We start from the raw sequence: 16210 nt of genomic DNA, 5'->3' as shown, positions 1-16210 counted from the left end.
GAAGCACCGCCCACAATGAGCCGAGCATCGAGGCAGGAGTTTGCTGAGGGGCTGCCCAGAAGCAACAAACTCCAGTCCCACTCTGCCCGTTTTCCGGATGGAGAAACTGAGGCCTGGGCCACAAAGGGCCTGCCCAGCAGCAACAAAGCCTTACTCCTTTGCCAGGTGAGGAAACTGAGGAACCCAACAAGGTGGAAACAGACACAAACCTCACGGCAGGGCAGAGGGCTGGGAAAGGCTCCCCCTCCTCCAGTTCCCCTCCACAAGTCCCCGCGTGACCCCCACCTGCTCTGACATACCCCAGGCCCTGTCTCTGGATCCTTTTCCCTCGCTTGCTGTCTCCATTGGACAAACATCCGCTCTCCATTCCAGCCAGATCTCCTGTTCTGTGAAGCATCAGCGACCCGCCCCCACCCCCACCAGGAAGGACTTAGGGGGAAGTGAGAAAGGGAGCCCTCACCGCTGGTGTCTGGGAGAGTTCAGGGGCCTATACCAGGTGCTGGGGTTGGTCGCCCTGCCCTGAACTGCAGGAAAGGAAACCACATCCCAGAGCATGTCACACTGGGAGGCAGGACCCCAAATGCCACATCACAGGCAGAAGCCACTGAGGTCAGGGAGGCTGGACCTCCCCCCCGCACTGGCTAGACCAGGGGTCCTCAAACTTTTTAAACAGGGGGCCAGTTCACAGTCCCTCGGACCGTTGGAGGGCCGGACTATAGTTTTAAAAAAAACTATGAACAAATTCCTATGCACACTGCACATATCTTATTTTGAAGTAAAAAACCAAAACGGGAACAAATACAATATTTGTATTTGCATGTGGCCCGCGAGCCATAGTTTGAGGACCCCTGGTCTAGGCCTTGCCTCTGGGAGGACTATACCAGTAGTTGTGGGGCACCCACATTTCTGGCACACCTAGGGAAATATGAGATACAGCTTGGGGTGATCAGGGCTTCAATGGAGGGAGCCTGAGGCACCACAGGGAGATCCTGACCCTCTCCTGACCTCCTAACACACTATTGGCCTCATTGTACAGATGAGAAAAATGGAGGTTCAGAGAGGGGTCATGCTGGGGCCCAGGAGGACAAGGAGTCTGAAGGGTCTGTCCGAGAACCCCCTCCTGCCATCTGTGGCCCTACAAGCAGACACCTGGTGGGAACCAGACTTGCTGTCCCCAAGACAAAAATACCCTCTGTAGCTGCTGCGGCTGCACCTAATTATAGCCGATCCCCAGGGGATAGACGCTGCCAGGATCGGCCTGGTGGAGACTCTGGGGCCAGGATCCCTCCCAGGAGCCTTGACACCATCCCAACTCCATGGGAGGGGCTTGCAATAGTCTTGTGTCCCCAAGGGGAAACTGAGGCACAGAGGAATTCAGTCCCTCCCCTAAAGTCACAGACCTGAAATGGCAGGTTAAGACGAAACACATCAATACAAATAGCACTTCCTACTTGCCCGGCTCTGAGCCAAGGGCTGTGCACCGAAAAATCACTTGCTTTTCGGAGCAATTCTTGAAAATGAGGACTGTTACGCTCCTTTGGGGGATGGGGAAACTGAGGCACAGAGCGGCGTGTTCCGTGGCCACATAGACTACCCAGCCGGCGCTCTCTCCCACTCAGTGCTTAACGGGCTCCATCCCCCTGAAGTCCCAGCCTTCATTAATGTTTTATCGATAGTTTAATATTAATGTTCATTAATAGATTCAACCTTAAATATTTCATTAACAGTTTTAGCAGTAATGCGTTATTAATAGCTTTTTGGATGGAGAAACTGAGACTCATCGCTGAAACTCAGCGTTGGAATCTGGCCTGCCTGACCCTGGGTGGCCCCAATCCCTGCCGGGTAAAGGGCAGAGGCTGAAGGATGGATGGGCCCGGGGACCCCCATCCTGACTTTGTCCCTGGGTGCTGCATGACCTGAGGAGGTGCCCAGCAGTCACTGGTGCCCTTAGCACATCACTCCATTCCCCCTGTTTGAGCATTCCTGCAGAGGGCAGGCACTTTTCTCTTCTGCCACCAGGCGGCCCCAGGGAGACAGGATGTGGGTGCTGTTGTGCCCATTTAAGGACAAACAGGAGAGGAGCCATGACTTTCCCAAGTCTCCATGGCGTCTAGACAGAGAGAAGAGAGTAGGGGCGGTGCCACGTGTATAGATGCTCCCATGAGTTTGATCTCACCCTCCTCTGCTCCAGACCCTCTGGCTCCTCATTGCCCTCTCCTCTGAATCCACACCTCCCTGGAGGCCCTGTGATGCCTGACCCCTGCTGGCCTCCCGCCCTCTTCCTCTTTTTTTTTTTTTTTTAAATATATTTCATTGATTTTTTTACAGAGAGGAAGGGAGAGAGACAGAGAGTTAGAAACATCGATGAGAGAGAAACATCGATCAGCTGCCTCCTGCACATCTCCCACCGGGGATGTGCCCGCAACCCTGGTACATGCCCTTGACCGGAATCGAACCCGGGACCTTTCAGTCCACAGGCTGACGCTCTATCCACTGAGCCAAACCGGTTTCGGCCCGCTCTCTTCCTCTTGGTTCACTCTGTGGCGGCTTCCTCCCGCTCCTTGCTGCTCCTTGGATCAGCCAGGCTCATTCTCACACATGCCTTTGCCCCAACACTTTCCCCTGCTGACTCTTCATCTTTCAGATCACCCCTCCAGGAAGCCCTCCCTGACCAGCTGGGTAAATGTTCTCAGAGCACCTTCTCTCACAAGTACAATTTCACACTTATTGTCATGATTATTTGATTTGTTTCTGCTTTGCCCACCAGCCCCTCAAGGGTAGGACCAGGTCTGCCTTGCTACCAGCTATGCCCTCAGGGCCTAACACTCTGTAGGTTCTCAATTAATGCTTGGGAGATGAATAGGGAGTCTCCCCTCCCACTCTCCAACCACATCCCATATAATAAAAGGGTAATATGCAATTTGTCCCTCCCACCGGGAGTTCAAACTGCAGTGTGACCAGGGGGCGGGGCCGGCCCACCAACCACCCACAGTCCCTCCCTCTGGCCAGCCTGGCCCAATTGGCCCTGATCAGGGTGAGCTGGCCGGACCCCAACCGTGCACGAATTCGTGCACCCGGCCTTTAGTTGATTTATATTCAGTTCCTCATATACCTGATCCTTCTGAGTCTGAGGCTTTTCACAATTTGTTCTGTCTAATTGGTATACCCTTCCCTGCCCTCTGGCTGATTTTTCTTCAACCTTCAGGTTAAGCTTAGATGCCACCTCTTCCAAGCAGGCCCTCTTCACACCCTACCCCCCAAAGCTGGGTCAGAGGCCTTCTCTCTCCAGCTGGTACGAGTCTGTCTCCACCATCAGCCTGTGAGCACCTGCTTGCCTGTGGCTGTGTCCCAAGTACAGGCCCTGGCACACAGTAGGTAGCTAATAAATGTTTGCTGAACAAGATGCCAGGACCCTCCCAGACCCCAAGTGACCCACCCGGGACAGTGGGGAGAAGAGCTCCCACACAGAGTTCTCAACAAAATACAGGAAGTACAGCTGTGTATTTGCCTTTCATTAGTATTCTCTACTCTCTGGGGAGCACCTAGCAGACGGGCCTGGAACCTAAGGGCTGAGCCCCTCCCCCAGGTCAGCACATACATGCATGGACAGGATTCGTAAGTGCATGTTCACAGGGACACACCCATTCCAGAACCTTTTGGAGCCACGTGGGCTCTCCCCCTAGACGGGCCCAAATCCAGTCTCTGTTTGTTCTTTCTTGAAGATGGAAAATTATGAGTCACTGGGAGGGGGGAGGCAGGAGGAGCTGAGGGCTGGGAAGTGGAAAAGGGGGCAGTGGACCTGCTGCTGGGTCACCTGGCAAGCGCTCCAATCCCAGCTGCTCCAGATGCCTTGGGGCTGGGGAGTTAGGCCAGGCTTGTAGATCAAGCAGCCAGTAACCCTAAGAGGCCCATGGACCATGGTGGGAGAATGACAACCTAGAGAGGAAAATGACTCCCCCAAGGTGACCAGCCTGACCAAGCCCAGGACTCTAGATCTGGCCTGCTCTATCTCCCCCTCCCACTCAAGAAGGGTCTGGGACTCCTGGGCCTTGCTCCTGGGCCCTCCAGCCCTGGCCCAGCCGCTGAGACTCCCACCTCTGGCTCCCTCGAGCCCCTGTTTCACCTGCTGTTTCTCTCCATCTCTCTCTTATCGTCCCACTCACCTTTAATAGGAAACAAGAGGAGCAGCCCTTCCCACTTCAACACCCCCTTCTCCACCCCCTCCTTTCTTAAGGGAAGAAACATCCTGTGCTCAGGCTCCCAAGAGGCTTCCCCTGCTTCTGGCGACAGGGGCCAGCGACAGGGGAGAGGGATGGTGGCAAGGCAGGCCACAGAGCAAGCTCCTCCCCCGGGGCTGAGGACAGCCCAACCTGGGCCTCTCAGATGCTCCAGGTGGCTACACCCCACAAACATCCGAGGACACGCCAGGGTCTAAAGGACCTCAGTTGTGTTAGAGCGAGGACAGCCACGCTGGTCCACATACCCACAAGGACCACAAGGGCAAGACACAGAGGCAGATACACAACTGGCGTGCATACAACCGAGCACCCTTGGTCACCCACAGAGAGGCAGCTGGCTGTGCACACTCACGCAGCAGCTCGGAGCACACACAGGGTCACAATTGCTCAGATTCACACACACACTGAGATGCAACCACACCTGGCACACCCAGGCACCCCCCCCCCATAAACAATCATGATGCCCCAGCGTCACCCCATGTAAGAACAGTTTTTTCCTCGAAAGGACCGACCTCAGACAAACAGTAGAGACCCCCGCCCCCTGGACAAGCAAGGACCCTTCCCAACTCCCACAGACCCGTGATCCCCTCCCCCACGCTCGGGAGGTCCCTGCCCCCGCCCACCTACCACCTATGGAAGGAAGTGGGCCAGGAGCACCTTGACTTCTGGAGCCCCAGCCGCCGACCCCGGTTCTGCTGGCTGCGGCCCGCGGACTTGTCGGGGTCCGAGTGGAATCGCTGCTGGAAACGGATGGGACGCCGCGGCTGTCGCCACAGGTGCTTCGGGGATCTGGCTAAGCCTTGGCCGCCGAGAGCGCGGTTCCTGGGTGCCCGCGCCCCTTCTGGTACCCCCGGGGTCTCCATGCGCCAGAGGAGCGGAGCAGGGAGAGGAGGGGAGGGAGCCGTCCCGGAATGAGGACTGTCAGAGTCTGCGCCCTGGTCTGCCCGGGCGGGCGAGGGTGGAGGCGAGGAGCTGTCGGCGCCAGCAGCGGTGGTAAACAGGGGTTCAAGGCGGGGCGGGCACCGAGGAGCTGTCCGTGTCCGGTGGTGCTGAAGGAGGGCGGGGCGGGGCGTCGGGGGTGGGAAACTTGGGCGTGGGGGTTGGAGACAGGGGCTGGGGAGACGCCCCCAGCGCCGAGAATGGTCTGTCTTTTTCCTGTAAGACACGGACTTGGAGCGGAGAAGCCAGAAATGGTCCTCCCGGTTGCTGCCGAATGGAGAGCAGAGAGACGGGGCCTTGGGAGACCCCCAGCGTGAAGGCACTGTCCCTTCGTTAGGATTTGAAAGGGAGGAAGGTAGTAGTGGATTGAGGGTGGGCGAGACCGCGAGTTGCTGTCCTCGACCTGTTGGTGCTGAAGTCAGGGGGTGCGGGGAGCCCGGGGTTCCTGAACACCTCCGGACTAGGGCGCCGTCCGCCCAGGAGGTGCTGAAGGCTGAACAGCGGCGGGTCCTCCACCCTCCCCAGGGACGGTAGCAAAGGAGTCTGGGTGCAGAGTCAAAGGCTCTGGTCCTCAGAGGTAGTAACAAATGGCCATCTATCCACCAAGCTCAGGAAGGTAAGCGTAGCCATTCAGACCCACATGGGGTCTCTTGGGAGTCCGAAAACTCCTCACTCACACAGGGTAGGGATCTGGGGAGAACAGAAAAGCATGCATGTCTGGGGTGGGCACACAAGCTGCCTCTGGTCAGGGCCGCCAACAGTGGGAGTGGGCAAAGAAGGGCACCCTTTCATCGCCACACCAATGCCCAGTGGAAATGGCAGAATCTCATTTGTTCTGTGACACACCATGGGCCCCACCTCACAGGCATGCCTCTCCCTTCCCCAGTTCTAGAAACTCAAGGCCCTTCCCGCCAGGCATTTGAATCTCAGGAGAAATTTCCTGGGAAGTGGAAAAGGAAGGGTGAGAACATTTTCCATCATGATTGAGAGAAGTAGATGTGGACACCCCGGCCGAGTAGCTCAGTTGGTTAGAGCATTGTCCCAGTACACCAACGTTTGGGGGTTCTTGTTAAGAGCACATACAGGAATCAACCAATGAATGCATAAATAAGTGGAACAACAAATCTCTCTCTCTCATCAATAAATACAATTTTTGAAAAGAAGTGCATGTGGACAAGAGTAGGGCTGAGAAGTGCAGGCACTAGGCTGTGGCAGGAAGGCCTTTGAAGCCACTTGGTGCAGAAAATCTGTGAGCAGGAAGATTTTTTCAGAGGGCATAGAGGATACTTTGTGGATATTTCCCATGGAGACTCTACCCTCTACCCTCACTCTTGTACCACTAGGTTGGAGAAATGGAAACTATCTGGGTCATGGAGCCAGACGGACTGAGCTCAAGCCTCAGTACCGCCATGTCTTGCTGGGTGATAAAAAAAACAGGTGGCCCCAGCCCTGACCGGTTTGGCTCAGTGGATGGAGAGTCGGCCTTCGGACTGAAGGGTCCCGGGTTCCATTCCGGTCAAGGGCATGTACCTTGGTTGCGGGCACATACCCAGTAGGGGGTGTGCAGGAGGCAGCTGATCAATGTTTCTCTCTCATCGATGTTTCTGGCTCTCTATCCCTCTCCCTTCCTCCCTGTAAAAAAATCAATAAAATATATATTTTTAAAAAAACAAGTGACCCCTCTCTGTCCTTTACTTTAAAAAATTTTTAAATATGTTTTTATTGATTTCAGAGAGAGAGGAGGGAGAAGGAGAGAAACATAAAAACATCACTGATGAAAGAGAATCATTGATTGGCTGCCTCTTGCATGGCCCCTACTAGGGATCAAGCCCACAACCCGGGCATGTGCTGACTGGGAATTGAACCTGATTGATGGTTCCTGGGCCGAACTGAGCCACTGAGCCACGCTGGCTAGGCCTGTCCTTTACTTTTATGGCTCAGTTCTCGGCCTTCCTTTCAGTCCCCTGTCCTCCAAAACTGACAGTGAGGGACAACTTGACCCACTGGTGGGGGACATGTGTTCTCCTGCTGGTCAGTTAGCACTTCCCCTCCCCAAGCTTGTTTTCTATTCTGGAAAGTGGGGGTAATGATGGTGTCCCCACCTCTTGGCATCGTTGCAAGGATGTAAACGAATGTCACATGTGGAGGGTCAAAGACCAGGAGCTGTCCATACCAATCCCTGCTCTCATGTACCCTCTGCGGGCGTCCACCAGTGCCTGGTGTGTCTACTTCATAACTAACTTCCGAATCTGCCTGCTTCTCGCCAGCCCATGGCTCCCCCCCTGGTTTAGCCACTACCATCTCCTGCCCAGAGCTGCCTTCTCACTGGGCTCCTGCTGCTTCCACCCGCCCCTGACGATCCCACCCCCACCCCCACCCCCAGGAGCCAGAAGGAATTTTTTTTTTAAAATTCCAATGCCAATCGTATCAATTCACTCTCTTGAAAACACACCCATGGCTCCCATTACACCCTGAGTTGTTGTGTGGTCCAGCCCCTTCCCACCTCCCCAGGCTCTCCTCCCACCCTCCAGCCGTGTTGATCTGTCTCCAACCCCTCATACACCTGATCCTCTTGGGTTTGAGGCTTTGCACAATCCGTTCCTCCCTGGTGCTCCTCCTTGCTGATTCTCTTCATCCTTTAAGCCACCTCTGCTTCCTTAGATGCCACTTCTTCCAAGAAGTCCTTTCTCACCCTCTACTCCCCAGTGCTGGGTCAGAAGCCCTCTGGGCTCCATGGCACTTTCATCTCTCCAGTTGGCATGACTCTGTCTCCACCGTCAGCCCATGAGCACCTACTTGCCCATGGCTGTGCCCCTAGTACAGGGCCTGGCACACAATAGGTGCTTAATAAGTGCTTTATGAATAAGTCAAAGAAAGGTCCATCTAGACGAGGCGTTTTCCGCTCCTGGGATTGACCCCCTTGATCCCCATCTGCCTCCTCACCTGCTTGAAGCTGGACCATGGCTTTGCTCTGTCCCTCGAGCCCCGATGGTGAACACCACGCAGGAGCTGGGCTCAGTTTCTCCAGGGGCCCGGAGGCGGCTCGACAGCGGCGGCAGCAATGGGGTCCCGGAGAAGCGTCTCCAGATGACACCGCTGCCCCGGGGACTCACAGGGGCTGAGCTAGAATCCACAGACTCTCGGACCTGCTAGGGAGACAGTAACAAGACATGAGTGAGTTCCCAGGCATGGACCTTCCTGGCTCCCTGGGACCATGATGCTCTGAGATTCCTTCACCCAGACACCTGGACTGGCCCAGAGAGCTGTACCTCAGTTTTACTCTCCCCCCCCCGAGTGAATTTACTTCTCTGAACCTCAGTTCCCTCATCTATGAAATGGGGAGCTGGATGTGAATAGTGCCTGGCCTATAGTAGGTATTACAGCAATATTTATTTATTAATCAATTAATACACAGTATATTCATTATTTATAACATCATGTAGTATATACTGCTGTTAGTTATAATAATGGGCACTTTAATGGTATTTCATAAGTTATATTATTTATTAAAATATAAAAATAAAACATGCAGTAAATAAACAAGTGAATAATAATGGCAGTACCAATAGACAGCCTTTCTTGCACACTCATTCCACATAGGTGCTGTTCTAAGACACCCTTGTGGGTCAGCTCATGAGGCACGGTGAGGCCATTTTATACCATTATCTTTTTTAAAAAAATATATTTTATTGATTTTTTACAGAGAGGAAGGGAGAGAGATAGAAAGTTAGAAACATCGATGAGAGAGAAACATCCATCAGCTGCCTCCTGCACATCCCCCACTGGGGATGTGCCCGCAACCCAGGTACATGCCCTTGACCGGAATCGAACCTGCGATCCTTCAGTCCGCAGGCCGACGCTCTATCCACTGAGCCAAACCGGTTTCAGCTATACCATTATCTTCATATTACAAAAAAGAAAACCGAGTCTCAGAGCTTTAGGAACTTGCCCAAGGTTGCGGTTGATAAATAAATGGTGGAGATGGGATTCTGGATTCTGAACCACAGTTCGTTTCTTAAGGAAGGACTGGATAGGAGGAATTAAATAAAACGTTTGCAAGCATGCTCTGAGTAAACACTAGAGGCATTTAAACACCAAACAGAATCAGGTTCAGTTAATGAGTGGGGAATGTAAGTTCTCCAGCCCAACAGATCTGGGGTTGGTTCAATTCGTGCTGCCGGGTCTAGGGCAAGCATGCCTCAGTTTCCCCATGGGGCAGGGGTGGTGGTGTGAAAACAGTACCAATTCCTCTGGGTCGTAGGTGATAAAAGAATAGGGGGCCCTGACCCCGAGGAGCTTCCCACAGAGGCCTCCGGGACCCTGCCTTCCTCCCGGACTCAGAGAGGTTGCTGATCTAGGTGGCCGGGCTGGGCGCCCCCCCAACCCCCGGCCCCGCCCGTGTGCCTGCCTCCCGCTCACCCTGCCCCGCCTCGGTCCCGCCCGGCTGTGGCCGGCTCACCGGGAACACTCCCACACGTGCCATAACCCCACGGGCGGTGCCGCACCCAGGCCCCCTTCAGCTCCCAGCCAGCGTCCTGCCCCCACCCCGCCGGCCTCCTGGCCCAGCTCCTGCTCCGGCTGCTGCCACCGTCCGTCCGGGTTGTGCCCATGCCCTCTGCATCGCTGTTCTTTTGGTCTTTTTTTGTTTTTAAAAAAAAAGGCCGTAACCGGTTTGGCTCAGTGGATAGAGCGTCGGCCTGCAGACTGAAGGGTCCCGGGTTCCATTCCGGTCAAGGGCATGTGCCTTGGTTGCGGGCACATCCCCAGTGGGAGATGTGCAGGAGGCAGCTGATCGATGTTTCTCTCTCATTGATGTTTCTAACTCTATCCCTCTCCCTTCCTCTCTGTAAAAAATCAATAAAATATATTTTAAAAAAAGGAACAGGGGACTCTTTCCCCTCCCACGTGGGAGTCTGTGCTTGTTCTTTAATGCATTCCCACCTTTGCTTAAAAAAAAAAAAAAAAGAGAGCCGAAACCGGTTTGGCTCAGTGGATAGAGCTTCGGCCTGCGGACTGAAAGGTCCCAGGTTCGATTCCGGTCAAGGGCATGTACCTTGGTTGCGGGCACATCCCCAGTGGGAGATGTGCAGGAGGCAGCTGATCGATGTTTCTCTCTCATCGATGTTTCTAACTCTCTCTATCTCTCTCCCTTCCTCTCTGTAAAAAATCAATAAAATATATTAAAAAAAAAAAAGAAAGAAAGAAAAAAGAAGAGGGGGCTGCCCGTGCCACCCACAGGCTGGGAGCTGTCCGCGGTGCTGACCCCAGGGAGTGGCACCCAAACTGGAAGCCACAGCGGAGGGTGTGTGCCCCATGGGGGTCAAAGAAGTAAATGGGGGCGCGGGAGAAGTGGAGCTCAAAGGGCGGCCCAGCCGTGTTCTGCTCTGCCCCTGAGCCTCACCATTGCGTCTGTGTCCACCATCAGACCAAACATTCAGATTTAGAAAGTGAGGTCCAAGACCGCAAGGCTGTTCAGGGCCAGAGCCAGGGCAAGGGGAGCAGGGGAGACGCTGAAGGGAGTGCACACCCGTTCACACCCAGAGCCTCTACTAGGGGCGGGGAAACTGCATAGCTCCTTTTCTTCTCTTATTTCCATGCCACAGAGGAGGGCGTTAATGTTCAGAGAGAAATGGCCTGCTGCGGGTTACACAGCTGGGGGCTGCTTAGCTACCCTCTCCCCCAGCTCTTCGCACAGACTTGATCCTTCTAGGACCCAGGATTCCTGACTGCCTCCCCCCCACCCCCCCACCCCCCCACCCCCCCCCGCCCCCCCACCCCCCACCCCCGCCCATCCCCATTTGAGCATAACTGACCCTCCCCACCCTCCCCCACAGGCACCTGAATTCTGATGCAGAAATCTAAGTAGTCGACGCTTGGCCTCCCGCAGGAGGGAGGGTTCCCAGCAGCTGGGATGGTGTTGGGGGAAAGCAGAGGGCGTGTGGAAAGCAGGCCCCTCCCAGGACAGGACGCCCACTGATGAAGCTCAGCTGCCCATTTTCCACTTGGGGACACTGAGCTCAGATGGCAAACCACTGCCCACATTCATATTCATTTATCTATTCGACAGATAAATAAGGTAGTTCCCATGGTGCTAGAAGGAAAATGAAACCACGTAAGGACCTGGAGAGTGATGGGGGGATAAATGTCACTCAGACATAGTTAGGGGGCCTTTCTGAGGTGGTAGTTTTCATCTGAGACTTGAAAAGAGGAGAAGGAGCTGACCTGGAGAGAGCTTGGGAGATAGCACACCAGACAGAAGGAACAGCAGGTGCAAAGGCCCTGAGGTGGGAATAAGGCCTCAGGGGTGGGGTGAGGAATTGGGAATTAATTCTGGGAGTGGATTGAGAGCTTTCAGGGGATGTGATTTGCTTTATGATATATATATATATATATATATATATATATATATATATATATATATATTTTAATTTCAAAGAGGAAGGGAGAGGGAGAGAGAGATAGAAACATCAATGATGAGAATCATTGATCAGCTGCCTCCTCCATGCCCCACACTGAGGATAGAGCCTGAAACCCAGGCATGTGCCTGACTGGGAATCAAACCATGACCTCCAAGTTCATAGGTCAATGCTCAACCACTGAGCCATGCCGGCTGGGCCTGGCTGCTTATTTTCAACCATTCTTCAGCTCAGTTGTCACCTCCTCAGAGAAGCCCTTCCAGCCCAGCCTGGGCAGCCTCGCTCATACTCACCCACTTTATTTTTGGTCTTAGCTTAACATCTGTCTCACCAGCCTATGAGTCTCTGTGCCCCCATGCATAGTGCTAGGCCAGGCACTAGGTGCTCCATGTGCAAAGGGAATGACTGATGCTGTAAACTGAATGTTTGGGGGAGTGCCAAGAGGTCCCCACTTTACAGAGGAGGAAGATGTGGCTCAGAGATGGGGATGGATAAATGTACTAATGTGTGTGGGTGTAGAGAGCACCTGTGAAGGCACCCGAGCTGATTGTCGGCTAGATCCAGTGAGGTCAGCAGAGCCACGTCCTGGAAACATACTGTGCCAGATGCAGGTATGTTGTCAGCCTAACCCTTAGCTCAGGTGCCAGGGGGTGGGTTCCATTATTTAAGTTCAGCTAGGTGCAAGGAACAGACACAATTATCCGGGCTCAGCCAGGAGTGACAATTACAAAGAAGTCACAAGAATGAAGAATTACAGCTTGATCTTTAACCATGATTTCACATAATTTCCTTTGTTTTAAACTCTAGTAACACTTCCTGGAATCATACTGTATAAAATAAACACGCTGCACTGGCTCTGGGTCATTTTCTCTCCATCTGAGGACAGCTGTCCCACCTGATCCCAGCTTTCCCTGCTGTCTCTGTGTCTGTCTCTTTCTTTTTCTCAATTCCCAGCTGCCCCTACTCAGGAACTCGTTCGCTCTCTAGCTGTGCTGGTCACGGTAAAGAGAGAAAACTTGTGTCTGGCGCCCGGAATCAGGGACCTGAGTGCAGGGGAACTCTCAAAAGTCAGGTGAGGGGACGCTCCAGGAGTGCACCACACAAGGAATTCAAGAAGTAAGGTAAGGAGCGGATTGAAATAGCTGGGTGTAAACATGGGAAATTCAGGGTCTCGGGAAAGAGATCTCTACTCTCAAATGCTTAAAACTATGCTCAGAGCTAGAAGACGCTCTGTAAGCATAGTCAAATTCTTGATTTCTTAGGTTTTGTTAAGGAAACGTGCCCTTGGTTTCCTGAAGAGGGAACTGTCAACTTTTACACCTGGAAAAAGGCTGGAAAGCAGTTGCATGACCCATACACAGCAGAAGGTCCAGGGAAGATTCCTATTCCTACATTCACACTATGGCCTTTAATGCGTAATTGCCTTGAGCCAGAGCAGGAGAGATTAAGAATGTCTAAGGAGGGTGTGGCCATGGCTTTACAGCCTACAGTGGAGGGGTGCGAATCTCAAAAAACACCACTTCCCCCCTCTGCGCCACCTCCTCCTCCTCCTCCGCCCGCCACTCCTGCCACCGCCATCCAAAGCCCGCCAGATAAAGATTTACCTCCGAATTATGAGCGGGAGCTAGAGTTTGAGGCAGAGCCGGACAAGCGTCACCGTCATGGGGGTGACTCAGATGATAAGAAAGGTTTCGCTAGCAGCCGCCCAGCCAGGACTGACGTTGGAGCATGGCTAGGTTAAATAATAAACATCTAAATATTTTTAAATAACATGAAATGCTGAAGCATTAATTGCTAGACAAGTTTTAATTCACGCGCTCTTAGGTTTTATTACAGAAGTTCTCTTGTACTTTGTTAAAGGTATATTTTCTTAAAAGTAAGAGTACATTTAAAGTGTGTTCATAAATGTCAATCTAAAAAAATATTGGCTATTTATTTTTTGGTCATCATTGAAAAATTAAGTTTTTTCCATTTTGCCTCCCTAAACAAAGAGTAAATAACTTATGTCAAAATATTTAGGAAGATTGATAGCAGAAATCCAATTAGTGTCATTTGCTGTCCACATCCAAGGACAAATAAAGTTAAAAAAAATAAGCCTTATTTTGGTTAGTTCTTTTCTAGTAAAATAATTATGTTATATTAATCAGGTATTTAAAAAAAAATCTTTTAATCATAGGAACTGGAGTTTACTAGCCTATGTTCCTGTCTAATACACTTGAATATATAATCTTTTGGTAAAATCAAGTTTGACAATCCTTCAAGGGTTTGAATTTTAAGAAACTTTCTCTTGATCTAGAATTGACTTTACATCATCCCTTGGTTGTGGGCACATCCAAGGCTCTAAAAGGCCTCGAATGTTTCTTTTCTCTCTCATGAAGGAAAGTGCAAAGCATGTAATTAACCACTGCCTAGCGCCGTTTCCAGTCATGGGACGGCCCCTAGAAATAAAAACAGACAATGGACCTGCCTATGCTAGCTCCTCCTTTCAGCAGTTTTGCAAGCAATACCAAATAATACATAATACAGGAACTCCCTATAATCCTCAGGGACAGGCGATTGTATAAGGAGCTAATCGAACCTTGAAGACTCATTACAAAAAACAAAAAGGGGGAGATGGGTATGATCCTACTCCACGGAATCAGTTAAATCATGCTCTTTATACTTTAAAATTTTAAATTGTGACAATGAGGGTCGCACAGCAGCCGAGAGGCATCCAGCTCCTGGTGCCATGGCGTCTGCCGGTATGGCACGATGGAAGGATTTACAAACAGGGCAGTGGGGAGGGCCAGATCCGTAATGATGTGGGGAAGAGGCCCCGTCTGTATCTTCCCAGAACGTGCTTCTAACCCCATCTGGGTGCCAGAGCAAGTGGTGCGTCATGACCATGGACCTGGGAGAACAGCTCAGCCCACCATTCAAGAAGCTGAAGGTCACACCTCCCGTGATGATGCCAGCTCAGTCACCGACCCCCAAGAAGGAGAAACGCAGAAGGCAGGTGACCAAGGCCACCCGAGAAGCTAGTGTCCCCACATGGGGTCAACTGAAGAAGCTGACCATCGATGCTCGGCCGGTGGTGAGAGAACGGGGGGGTCAGGTAACCCCCTCCACCCTTTTTGTTGCTGTGATGGCGCTTGTCAGCTGCCAGGTAAGTACGGCCGCAGCAGAAACTTCCTGGACATAAGTTCCAGACCCCCCTGTGGTCAATCCAGCCACCTGGACCGGGGAATCAGTCCCAGTGTTTACTGACAACACCAATATGGCCGGGGGTACTCCGACAAGCACATAACTCCTTCTTCCCAAGGTGATTATACGTATAATGGCTTTAGTGGGGAGCTCCCTATTTGTTTACCGAAAAAGGGGACTTCAGAATGTTTGCAGCTTGGCCAAGAAAATAAGACGTCCTACGGAGGGAGGTACAGACGTTGCTAACGTCTCGGGCCCCTGGGATGTGGGAAAATATATAAACTAGGGTTTCCTAAGACCACCCAATGGCTGTCTGATACGCATCCCCCACTTCCCTACTGTCCTATTAGCACCACTATTGAGCTGGGAGCATTTCCTCAATGGCAAGATTGTGCCAATCCTGTACCAGTGAGACATAATATTTCTGGCTCTGACTTGTATGTATTGGGTTGGTCTCACAGACTTGATGCTAAATGTCCCCATCACCAGCCTATGTCACCAGGAGGGTTTGTGGGTAACGCCCTGACCACGAAAACAGGAAATTTACAGAAAGATCTTTGGCGTTTAGCCGCTGCCCTTGACTTTCTTAATTTTACTGGCTCTTTCTTAGCTGATATTAAAGGAACATGTTCATCAAGCCCTTGCTATGGCTTATAAGCCTGTGCCCAGCCCCCATATGTACTGGTGACTGGAAATACAAACATCACCAGATTAGACACCCAGTGTGCTGTCCCACACCACCACTGTAACCTTACCAGCTGTGTTTCCAGGCATAATCTGAATGAAGATATATTAATTTTAAAGCAGCCTTCTTTTATTATGCTTCCTACCAATATAACAGGAAAATGATATCATGATGTGGGCCTTCAGGCATTGTAGGAATTACACAATCAGCTGTCCCGGGAAAAGCGTGCTTTGGGCCTTATTATTTTTGGTATTGTTACCCTAGTTACTGTTATTGCATCTGCTGTGACTGCTTCTCTTGCATTGACCCAAAGCATCCAGAGTGCAGAGTTTGTCCATGAATTGGCTCAGAACACCTTGACTGTATTTTATGATCAAGAAGATATAAACAAAAAGCTAGAAACAAAGCTAAATGCTTTGGAAACTGCAGTAATAGGACTAGGTAATCAATTAGAAAGTGTCAAGACTAGACAGCAGCTGTAATACCATGCTGCTTTTACACGTATTTGTGTGACTTCAGCCCGCTATAACAGTTCTCTATGGAATTGGAGTAAAATTAAGATGCACCTACAGGGAATACGGCATCATAATAATATCAGTATAGACCTAGTGTGGCTACACAAACATGTGCAAGCCATTCAGGGTAGTCGTGATGAAATTATATCTCCTGCAAAACTGGCAAAAGAATTGCTGGATGATTTAAAAGGATTTAATCCATGGAATATGTTAAAACACACCACTTGGTACCTA

At 51.7% G+C, this 16210-nt stretch overlaps 1 protein-coding gene across 3 annotated transcripts in view; it reads right to left on the bottom strand.

Moving 5' to 3' along the window:
- Positions 1–16210, bottom strand: part of PDE4C (phosphodiesterase 4C) — a gene marked incomplete at its 5' end in the record, with an annotated part of 28633 nt that overhangs the window by 11236 nt on the left and 1187 nt on the right. For 2 of the 3 annotated variants that reach the window (XM_081093175.1, XM_081093177.1), the window contains one exon: positions 8121–8326. In XM_081093175.1, the coding sequence (XP_080949301.1) occupies positions 8121–8326 (206 nt within the window). Of the gene's footprint in view, positions 1–4868; positions 5102–8120; positions 8327–16210 lie in introns of those variants that run through there. The other variant, XM_081093174.1, reaches the window with a different exon arrangement.

This window comes from Myotis nattereri, assembly GCF_964212035.1.
Source record: "Myotis nattereri genome assembly, chromosome: 5".
In the NCBI taxonomy this organism is placed as follows: Eukaryota; Metazoa; Chordata; class Mammalia; order Chiroptera; family Vespertilionidae; genus Myotis; species Myotis nattereri.
The sequence above is the reverse complement of the archived record's forward strand: the minus strand, read 5'-3'. Positions and strand labels throughout refer to the sequence as shown.